At 43.5% G+C, this 11,755-nt stretch overlaps 1 protein-coding gene across 5 annotated transcripts; it reads right to left on the reverse strand.

Annotated features, from left to right (window-relative positions):
• Positions 1–515: 515 nt before the first annotated feature.
• On the reverse strand, positions 516–11,658 carry LOC134642844 (heterogeneous nuclear ribonucleoprotein Q). 5 transcript variants are annotated; one of them, XM_063494841.1, is made up of 11 exons: positions 11,529–11,658; positions 10,768–10,927; positions 9,663–9,781; positions 9,329–9,550; positions 7,686–7,862; positions 7,152–7,287; positions 6,822–7,027; positions 5,876–6,025; positions 5,678–5,799; positions 5,204–5,585; positions 516–3,495 (listed from the first exon to the last, which is right to left on the reverse strand). In XM_063494841.1, exons 1-11 carry the CDS (start codon positions 11,529–11,531, stop codon positions 3,457–3,459), a joined length of 1,716 nt encoding a protein of 571 aa, XP_063350911.1. In that variant the 5' UTR covers positions 11,532–11,658; the 3' UTR covers positions 516–3,456. The 5 variants fall into 5 exon arrangements, with proteins under 5 accessions (XP_063350911.1, XP_063350910.1, XP_063350909.1 ...); XM_063494840.1 differs by having other exon boundaries at positions 516–3,498; XM_063494839.1 differs by having other exon boundaries at positions 5,047–5,585.
• Positions 11,659–11,755: the final 97 nt, after the last annotated feature.

Raw genomic sequence — 11,755 nt, forward strand, 5'->3', positions numbered from 1 at the left:
TGTAACTGTATGAAACCGTGACTTCTTCAGCAGACATGGCAACCCTGGACCCAAGCAACGCCACTTCCGGTAAGGCGGTTTGTTTTGATAAGTTCACAGTGAGAATTAGAAATGCTGGGGGTTGATCATTAGAAAGCGAGTTTCTGCTCTTTAACTAGTAAATAATCTGAGATCAGGTTTTTCATAACAAGTTTATTGTGCGATAATTTAATGCTCAGGGGGACAGGACATTCTCATTTCTGATCTGATTTAAATTGGATATTCAAAACTGTTTGGGTATCTACAGAAGCATATACATGACATTAGACATAAATGCTGATGTTTGGTCACTTTCATTTTGCAGATGGACATGCAAATCATCCTCACCAGGAGCAGCCAATCACACTCTAGACTTTTCTTTTGAGCTTGGGTTGAGCTAAGGCATTTAATAAATGTTAAACATCACTAATATATTTCTAGGCCCTCTGAAATGTGATTATGCACAGGAAAAATTCAAAATAGAAGACAGAGCCGAGTTCAAAGTCCATGGCTTTATTAGAAAAATAGGTTTACGTCACCTCGCTGTACAGTATAAAACAATTCATCTGCAAACTGCAAACACACTCGTTAGCAAAAACAAACAAAAACACATTGTTGACCCATAAAATCAAGTCTGGTCTAACATGGAAACAAACACTAATGTGGCTCTATTTTTCCCCACAGAGGAGGCGGCGTGGGCGGCGGCAGCAGCAGCAGCAGCAGCACGGCCCTCAGAGATGGGACAAAGCTCAACATGAGACCAAGACTCTGGGCTCATGTCAAAGGTCACAACACAAGGCAGAGACACAAAAATGCACTGAAAGGAGCTTAAAGGAGAAATCCAACCTCACATCGTCCTTCCAAAGGCTACAATGCATTGACTCTGGAGCCGCCGATCTCCCAGAATTCCTCTACTTTAAAGGGACGTGTAACAGATCATCCTTTTCTTTCTACTAATCGATCAGAGTGATTGATCTCTCTGTGCGAGGTAGAACAAAGATGAAAGCGTCATGGTGGGGGTAACACCACCAAAACCTAGCGACCAAACCATTTACCTCCAAACAAGTTTCTAAACAAAATAATTTAGTTATTCATTCATTATATTGTCATTATTAAAAGTTCTGAAATTATTCAAAATGGTCAAACTGGTGCAACACCACAAAAACAGAGTTTATCGATGTCATAGAGGCATACATTTCAACTTTTATGCTCAGAGATCATGTCTCTCATGAGAGCAGATGCAACATAATTAAAATTTCAGCTCTAAAGGACGACAGATGTTTACGTGTTTAGAGACGAGTGTTTTTAAAAACACTGACTTATGGGTGTTTCTACAAAAGATGAAAAGGGGGGAAAAAGGCATCACCCCTTTTACTAAATATTTTCCAAATATAGTATTTTAACAGAAACATCAAGTGGAAAACGAGTTACGAGTATTCCTGCAGAACACATTTTAAAATGTTTTTAAACCATGGCCGACCCTGTAAGTAGCCTTGTTCGAGTGGCGTGACGACAAAACTGCAGTGGCGTTTTACGGCTGTCGGTAGGGCTGTTCGATATAACGATATATATCAGATGACGATATAAAAACGTCTATCGTTTCCTATTACGCTATCGTTTGTTTCGTGGTGTCCTAAAATAATCTGTTTACAGCAATATTTTTTTTCATCGTTTTGATGGTCACTGTAGTGGCTATATTAATTTCTTAAAGTTCTCTCTTTCTCATATATAACCACACTACTGACGGACAAGCGCCTGTTTTTACGTGTTGTCGTTAGCAACAATGACTGTAAAACCATCGCGTGGCTCTGCTGTCCGCTTGTTTGTTTTCCACGTAAACCTTTCACAATAAAGCTCAAGATCCTGTTGAGACTTTTCAAAATAAACTGAATCACGTGAAAGAGTATGCAGAGAGTTTTACGGATGAGAAGAAAATATTAGAGCCCTCAGGTGCTAAAAAAATAAACCTTAGACTCAAACTTTGAAAGAAAATGGCGGCCGTTACAACTTATGTCTAAAAATGTATAGTTTCATGCATTGGTTAAAACACTCGAATCCAGGTAAAAGACGCCCAGCTGGAAAAACTTCAAGCAAGTCGAGTTGGACGAGAGTCACAGAATTTACAGAAAATATTACATTTTTGTGATTTATATCGTTGTCAGGACGATAAATGTCTTATATCGGGATATGAGATTTTTGTCATATCGCACAGCCCTAGCTGTCGGGGTTAAAAAACAAACAAAAAGAGCGTTTATCTGACATTGAGAGCATAAAAACTTATTTGTTTTAAATTTTGTCCTCTGAAGAAATTCATTTTCTCCTTTTGATTCAAATAAAACCACAGACCAAAGTCTGCGTTTCCCTTCAACGTTTAACGCTGAAACAGACAGATGTTAAAATGTTTTACTCTCACTCTAACATGTCTGACTATATTTTTACTCTTTTTAACCAATTTTAAATTGCAGAAGTGTTAAAACTACTTTCAGGCTCTTTGGTTGGTCATTTTCTTCTCAATCAAAACAAGCCTTAAACTCCCACCCTTCCAAATACTGAGCAGCCAGCAGTAAATTTCTCCTTTACACTCGCACCAGTGAGAATTTCTCATAAGCACATACATACATACATGGCATGATAGTGTACAGAGGCATACATACAATGCAAAACATGTAACCCATTTTCTTCCAGACCCTCTTAGACATGGCAGGATGTCACATGACATCCTAAAGCTGTAGTTAAGACAGCTGTTGGGTCAGGCTGTGGAAGACATGAAGAAGAGGAGGGCTGTGGTTTTCAGGCCTTACAAATAAAAGACAAAACAATCTGTCCGTTAACTTCATCGTCACTCAGTTCATGTACAAAGACAGCAAAAAAGGCATGTTCAGGCTCGCTCCCACAGGACCGGCCGGTGCCAGGTCTCAGCGAGAACCTCAATTAAATCAAGTGCTCTGCTGCAAGGCCGGAGAGGCTCGAGCCCTGTCTCAGTTTCCTCAAGTAGGTGATCTGAGGCGTTTCCGTGAAACCGAGGTAGCTCGTGAACCAGTTTTCCTGCGAGACCCAGGTGAAGGCACCTCACACGTCTCAGTCCAAAAACTCAGAAACAAGTCCCACTGCACCACTCTAAGCCTCAATTTAAAAAAGAAAGAAAAAAAAAAAAAAAGTGCAAAGCCTTTTCCAGAAGGATGTCCATCGTGACCTCAGTACATCTCACATGGCTGTCTTAGGGTTGGAGGAGGTGGGGTTTACTCTTCTGATCATCTTCAAACATGGCAGTTCGAAGATGATCAAAAACAAAATGAAAAAAAACCTTCCTCCTTTACATTAAAAATCAAAAAAATAAAAAATAAATAAAATAAAAGGCTGGACAACCATTGGACCATTGAGTCAGCTGACCTTACCATTTCATCCACCGAAGCCCGCAGCATGCGTCGCCGTCAGTCCTCATAGCAACACATCAGGACCAGCCTCGCCCCCTTTTTCCTGCTAGTCAGGTAACAAAAGGAAGCAATTAGAGAACGGAAAACAGGATTGCATCACATCTACACACATTTACAGTTTCTGGAGCTCACACGCACAAGCTCAGACGTTAACATGCACATGGCAATGCCTTAAGGAGAAGACGGCGAGCAGAGTCAGCCGGGCCGGTTATTAAACGTAAAACCGAGGTGTGGCAGGTGAGACGCGGCTCAAGACAGACAGAGGGAGGGAGGGAGGAGGGGGAGGAAGGTAAGGGGGCAGGTGAGGGGGTAAGAGCAGCCATCATTATCAATAAAAGCAAAAGGGGAGTAAAATAAAAACAAACACCTAGAAGCAGGTCATGCACAAGAGCACAACTATCAGACCTCCAGAGTAAAACATGCAAGATTAGTATCCAGGCCTTCAACAGCTAAGTAGATCCTTCTGGGACAAGGAAAAGCTTCACTTTGAAACAAATCAAATTGTGCTTTTATGCCCCCCCTCCCCAAAAAAACCCCCAACCAGAGCTGATAACAAGGAGTCTAAGAGACTTGTAGGGGGCGGGGCTTAACCCTGACGCTGCTGAGAGTGAATTTCGGACACCAATTTGTGAAACAATGTTTTTTGGACATGAGAGAAACTCATAAGGATGGAGTATGTCACTACACATACAGAGCACTTGAGAGATGCCGACTATCAGAAGGTGATTTGAATTTGATGGCATGCAAGGTGACACTGTAGCACGTGGCCAAACATTTGGCAAACCTTTGGTCCATTTTCTTCCACAAGGAGCCTTAAATTTGAAGGTAATTTGAAGAGAGAATTTGCCGAAACATGAATTTGCAACACAATTTGAAGTTTTGTACACGAGTGCGTGTATGTTTATTAAAGCAGACAAACAGCAAAGAATACAAGCCAAAATGTAAAGCCAAAAAAAAAAAAAAGAAAAACCATAGGACTACGATGGTCCTTTTTTTTTTTTCTTCTTCTTTTCAATAACAAGACACGCATTACTTTTTGACAATACAAATCGTATTCATTGGATTTAAATACATGTTTAGGAGACATATGCTTTGTTGCCGTTAGCTACTTAAAACATGGTAACCAGAATTTCTAAAAACAGACATAAAGCTATAGCCAAATAGACAGCTCGAGCACATTTGCATCTAAAAAATTTTTTCAAACTCCGTTATGGAAAATCTTTTAAACGCCCATCGTATTTTTTTTTCTTTTCGTCGTTTTAAAAAATAAAAAATAAAAACCCCAAAAGGAAGAGAGAAAACCAGTTCGCCAGAAACAGGTGGGAGTGTGACTACGACTCGAGTCCAAGCGGATTATTAAAATATGTACAAAAAGGAGATCTTGCCAGATGTCACCAATTTTGAGGAAAACAAAAAGGAAAAAAAATGCAGGCAACCGTATGGGATTGAGGGCCAATCAGATCAAGTCTCTAAATAAAAAGACAAAAACAAACACGGGTTTTGTTATCAAAGCACTACGGGGTTTACTTCCACTGCTGCCCAAAAGAATCCTGATAAAATTCCTGGTTGTCAGATTTGTAACCGGAATAGTTACCAGAATGATCACCACCTTGGAGCGGTTGCTGAGCAATGGGTTGAGAGCCCCAGTTCTGATTATTGGTCTGGCGACGCTTGGAATCTGGCTGGTTGTACCCATCAGCTTTGCGCTTTCCTCCTACATTTCCACCGCGGCCACCCCGTGCACCACGTACCCCTCCTCGCCCTCTCAGCTGCACGCCTCCTCTTGCGCCGCGCCCGCCACGACCTGGTCCCGGCCCGCCGCGCTGGGAGAAGTTTGCCCTCCCTCTGGGTGCCCCCGAGCCGCCACGTCCTCTGGCCGGGGAGGCTCCGCCCCGCGTGCCCCTGCTGCCGCCCCGCCCCCGGCTTGGGGCCTGGAAGTCATCATACCCATAGTAGGGGTCATCGTAGCCACCGCGGTAGTTGTGATAGTCATAGCCGTAGTAATCGTAGTAGTCCTCGTAACCGTAGTAGTCAGGAGGGTAGGCGTAGCCGCCTCTGTTCCCTCCTCGACCCCGATTTCTGCTGGGAGGGGGCATGTGGGGAGGGGGAGAGTAGTAGTAATAGTCGTCGTACCTGATGAGAGTAAGACGGCACGGGTTAGAAAGACAGCTCTGACAAAAACAAAGGTTTGATTGCTCAGAAAGCTTCGAGAAGACATTTCGTACATTTGCGTTTTGGCCGCTTGCCTCTGGGCTTTGCGCTCCTTCCTTTTCTGATCGGGCGGCTTGGCGAACACTATCTCGATTGGCTCTCCCTCCAACTCCTTCCCATTCATTTCCTCCAGTGCCTGGACACAGAATAAAAGACTTAACGTCTCTGCACCTCGTTTCTAATCCAGCGCTAACCATCAGGGTAACACATACCTTCACCGCACCGTCCCGCTCCTCAAAGTGAATGAAGGCATAGTCTTTGAGCTTCTTCACTCGCTCCAGCTTTCCAAACTCACTGAAGGACTTCTCCAGGAGTTCCTCCGTGACGCCGTTAGCGAGATTTCTCACAAATAAAACCTTCACCTGCAACACGGACACAAAAAAACCTCAGATTTAATTAGCTCATCTCCTCCTGCGCATTTATTGAGGCAGTAAAATCACATATTTTGGAAAACTTGATTGATTTAAAGAAGACAAAGGGTCACAATATGAACAAACACAGATTTATGTTCAACAACACGAATGTAGTTAACTGTTAATATTTTATATATATGGTATTGTTTGTTTAACAGCACTTTCTGCATCACTGAATTAAGAGGAAAAACAGGCCAAGATTCAGTTTTTATGAACCCACCGTCACATTTAAAAATACAACAGTTCATTATAATGCTGATGTGTGTCATCTAGCTTGTTATCTCGTGTATAAAAAAAAAAAAAAAAAAAAAAAGACAGCACAAAGGGCATAAGCACTGATGTTTTGCTGCCAGTGCAGGGCCTCCTACTGGAATCAGCAGCACAGACATGCTTTGCTTTGGAGAGTCAGCTACAAATGCAAGAATTTGACATCCGATCATCAAAAGGAGCCAAAGATTGAGATCTGATCTTAACATTTTCCTTCTTCATTAACAGCTTTAACTCTGGCTCTGCTGTCGTTTCAATAGAAAACCAGTTCAGCATTAAAAATAGCTCAGAAGGGAAAAAAATAACTTGTAATCTTTAAATCCCACAGCTTTAGGTTATTTTTAGTTACTGGTTATTTAATGGAGCTTTTAATCACTCATTGGACAAAAGCCTTTCAGACCTTAAAGTGAGAGGTGGCATCAAGTTCATGGGTGGTTGGCTTAAAGATTGAAGAACACTTCAGATTCCCAATGCTCACCTTGGCCATGACTTCTGGGTCGGGGTCTTCGATGGGGTCTGCCCACTCCACGGTCACGAGGTTGCCCCAAACTTTCACCTTGCCGCTCATTAGCCGGCGACGGGCCTGAGCGGCCGTTTTGTGGTCTTCATACTCTAAGAAGCAGAAGCCTCGGTTCTTCTTTTTGTCGTCGGGCTGATGGTAGAGTATGACATCACTCAGGCCCTCTGGGTGAAGAAAGAAAACAAAAACATTGCCTGTGGTTCAATATTAAGAGTCTGGGTGTTTATGAGCAGAATAACGAGAACAGCAGGGCATTCTTAGAAAAACAAAACTGTCAGAAAGCATTACCTGTGACTTTGGAAAACTCTTCAACAATCTGCTCCTTTGTTTTACTCTTGGGAATTGAACCAACAAATAGCCGGTTGTTGGCGACAGATATGCACACCCCGATGTGCTTGCCAGGGCGAATCTCATGATTATTGCACTGCAAAAAATAAAGCCGATGAACTCTCATTAGATTCAAAACCTTTCCAGCACACAGGTTTTTGGGGTAAATTGACCGATTCTCATACAGCACTTCATACAACACGCCTCATTCACGCATTCATGCAGCACTTTTCTCTATGGTTTTCATGCGAAAGTGCTTTATATCTAATATTCACACAGATTCATGAGCAACCTGGGGTTAGCATCTTGCCCAAGAATATTTGGCATGCAGACTGGAGCAGGGATCGATCCACCAGCCCAACCCATTCCAATCAGAATATAACCCACTTCACCTTCTGAGCTACAGCTTTCTCCGTTACACAGTGGCAGGTCTCCTGAACGCCGTCACTTTCTAGAAAAGCGACCTGCTCAGCCGTGCGCTCCTGACAAACTCACCAGCTTCACGGCCTCCTGGGCCCCCTCTTTACTGCAGAACGTGATGAAGGCATAGCCCCGGTTCAGGCTACTCAGCGGATCCATCATTAGCCGAAGGTCCCAGATCGGACCGGCCTTCTCAAACAGAGGAACCAGCTCGTCTTCGTACAGATCACGGGGAATCTTCCCAACAAAGATCTACAAGAGGACAAAAAAGAAAGAAGGATATTCTAAATATAAACACCCACAAGCAGCTGGTTTTATTGAATATTTATTAGTTAACCAGCTGAAAATGGTTTCATTTCAACAGTGCGGTTTATGTTAATTAGGAGTTACTCTTAAAGTTGCTTCAGTGAAGCGGTCTGAAAACACTTCATGTCTGTGCAGCTTTTTCCTATAAACGCTGCCCAACAGGAAAATCACATTTTAAGCCTTTTTAAACACAGGCATGTTAAAAATCTCAGTAAAGTTATATTGATATAAAATATGCACGGGAAATATTTGCAGTCTTATGCATCCTTGCATTTTGACATTGGTAAACACTGAGACAGTGTCGGGTTAGCTTGTGCTGCACACTTTTTAAGAAGTTTAAAACTGGCTATGCTCAGTCCTGTGATAATGCCGAAACAAATATTACTGCACCATAACTCATGAAAAGCGAAGAAAAACCTCGTGTGAGATACTGATATTCAGGAGGAGAACATGTGAGGAGATAAAGGTGACCACACTGTGTGGAGAACCCTACGTAAAAACAGCTGAAGGGAAAAACTAGGCAGAAATAACTGAGCTGGACCGTCAGGGGCCTTCTGCACAAACGCCTCATCTGTTAAGACGAGTTAACCGGTGCTAGTATCGGACCACAGGAACTACGGAGAATGCTGAAACTGTTCATGCTATAGAAGAACTGACAGCCCAAACTTTGCTGGATTAAGTGGAGATTAGTAAAGAAATGCTCCTTGTTCTGCACCGTTACGCGACTGTATGACAGGCCGTGAATAAACTGAGCAGTGCATTCGTTCCCCCCGTCCACGTGAAGCCAACGACACGCCAACAATTCACATCAACATCTACAGATCCAAATCCCACATCACATTGCGAGACCTGTCACAGCGAAGTCAGCATATCTAAATACACCAAACACACCAGTGCGGAGCTAAAACTCAAAGTACATCTCGTTAGGTCCTCGGTTTGATTTATACATCTTTTTTCCTCAGCAGTGAGAAACTGATACCTCGTATAATTTTCACCTCGTTAAAAGAAACTCGTTCTGCTTCTTGTTCTTCCCAACACTTTTTATAAATCAAACTCAGTGTTGATGTATCAGTTTTAAAACCTCTGTAAATATATTATTTCAGACCAAATATTGTCAAAATGATTACTTATACTTAAGATTTTATAAACCACCACCAGACTTTAGTTATGTTTATGCCTGTTCAGCAGAGCAGTAATTCCTGCTTCACAGGATCTGATGAAGTGAATCTTGACGCCACTCTGATCGTGGGTTTAACCATTTAAAGCACCTGTCTGTGCCTGCCTTTTATTTACAGCTTCCTGATTTCAAAACAACCAAATTCTCCAATGACATGATGTAAAAATGTAACACCTAGAGCAACATGTCAGGAAATAATTCAAGACCCTATTTTCTACAAATTGACGAGGAGTACCTCTGTGCCGACAGGGGGCTGAGAACCCGAGTACACGGACTCTGGCGGGGGTCCGCCGTATTTCCTCTGGCCGGTTGTAACATCGAGTGTGTAGCTGGTTCTCTCGAGGAGTTCTTTGATTTTAGCCTCATCTGGTCCTTTGATGGAGTCTGAAACTTTAGTCCCTTGTTTCTCTCTCTGTCTGTAAGTCTTCATCACCCCACAGAGAAAGGCACTTTTATTCTGGGGAATAAGAAACAGCAGAAAATTAGAAACCTGGACATTTAGCTGCCGTTAGGGGGTAAAAATAAACAGCAGAGTGTTCCCTTCATGTCTCGCATGATTTAAAACTCACCTGCACGTGTGACAGGTCGCTCTCTTTGAACTGCACCAACACTTGCAGGGCTCCATCTTCGTTGAATTCTTTCAAAGCCTCAATAGCCCTTTCATCGAGGTCACCGTGTGCTACCAGGCCTGACGAACACAAAACACACCTCAAAATAACTGGCAAACGCACATGACCCCACCAGAAACACCCCCATACGACATTAGAAACCTGATCAACTTCATCAATACTCAGCACAGGTGAGAAGGTTCACAGAGGCAGTGGGACTCATGCAGTTGTGCAACAGAGGATTGAGGATCATCAATGTGATCCAAAAGGAAGCAAAGTAAAACAGCTGAAGGTATGAAGCAGTTTCATTATTATGGACATCAAAGTTTTCCTGTCATACTGCCAGGTTTCAGGAGGCTGAAGAAGCCCGGAGGTCTCCTTTCAGTGTTTGTCACCATCTGCTGGAGGTTCAGACAGTCCTGCCGACCTGCTGCGGACACACAGCTGCTCTTTTGTTCCTGCCAGCTGGCCTCCATCTACCTTCACTCAGGCCTTTGTAGTAACAGGAGTTCTTTCATTTGATCCGATTTCTATACTTCAGTGTGACAATGATCAATCTGATGCTCCCTCAGCCATCTGTCAGCAGCTGATACGACTGGTTTAACTACTTTGAATCAGCTCCCTGTTCACTGTTGTTCAGTTAGGGTGTTGCTTAATTCACTGTCATTGTTTTATGTTTATTACTGGTTAACAAAATAACCAGTAAAGACACTAAAAAGAGTTAAAATTGCTCTGAATTACAAATTTCATTAACTTGTGCTGACATTCCTTCAGGAGCAGGAAGGTTTTAGTGGTAATTAAACACTAATAAACATACCTGAACAGCAAAGGAGAACGTGGCAGAGGATTTCAAAGAGTTCATGACAAATATTTTAACTCAGTCAAACTCAACTTTGGTTCACGGGCCACCCCATGTCATCTCAAGCAGGCTAGACCAGCACACCACTCCTGTGTGTGTAATGTTTGCATCACCTCTCCAGGTACTGTACTACATTTCATTCACAAATTTCAGATACTACTGACTTTCACACTGTGGGCTGAAAACGGAGGCAGGGCATTCTCTTACCTGCTACATAAAGTTCATCCAGCTTCTCAGCGACATTCTGAGGTAAACCTGCCTCCAGTAAAGCCTGGAAGTGTTCCGAGTGGGTCACCTCGGCTGTAGTGTCCATCGGCTCCTCCGTCCCGTTCCCGTTAACGTGATCTGTGGCCATGTCTTCAGACATCTGCGCAGAGAAGTGAGCAAACATTTACCACCAGCAGCAACGCACTCGTCGGACTGAAGTGGGACAATAACATCAAGCGTGCAGTTTGGCGCCATCGTCCACTTGGTTTACAGGCAAGTCCTGCGGACGCTGCGAAACTAACACCACGTGTTAGACGCCAGCGGAAAAACAAACTTGCCCAAACAGCACACAAACAAGCAGCTAAGCAGTGAGCAGAAAAGGCGGCATCCATGTAGTCACCACGCCTCTGTGAGCTAACATCTGTGGCTCATACAGATCACAGGCCTCACCGAGCGCGGTACGCATGGAAGTGCAAAATGCACGAGATTAGCATTAATTAAACAAGGTCCAAAGGTCAAGCACGTGCAATTTGTGGTGGTTCCGTGTGTTTGGCCCATTACTCATAACGTAGAGCACATTTATTTTCCCAACAGTGAATGCAAACAGGCCCGTTTTTTTCCAAAATGCCGGTTAGCCATGAAAACGAGCTGCTATGCTAACAGCAGCCGGTCGTGCAACGCATCGAACATTAGCGTGCAGAAAGCTGCAGGTTAATGGCCGAATTTAACATCCCCTCTCGTTGCCTCGGGAGCGTACGTACCATGCGAATCTGAATTTGGGTGCACGATGCAGCTCCGCCGTGATTTAGGTAGTCCGAATGAGGGGAAGTTTTCACGCCGGGGATCTCAGGCTGGCTTCTTTACTCCCGGTGAAACAAAATGGCGGCTACGTAACGTCGCAAACTCCGCTTCTCCACCCCCCCCGCCCCTGCGTGTACGGGGCTTCTGAAACTGCTTTTCACGGGCTACTTTGGGGCTTCGAACGGTG

This window comes from Pelmatolapia mariae, linkage group LG15 (assembly GCF_036321145.2).
Source record: "Pelmatolapia mariae isolate MD_Pm_ZW linkage group LG15, Pm_UMD_F_2, whole genome shotgun sequence".
Taxonomy (NCBI): Eukaryota; Metazoa; Chordata; class Actinopteri; order Cichliformes; family Cichlidae; genus Pelmatolapia; species Pelmatolapia mariae.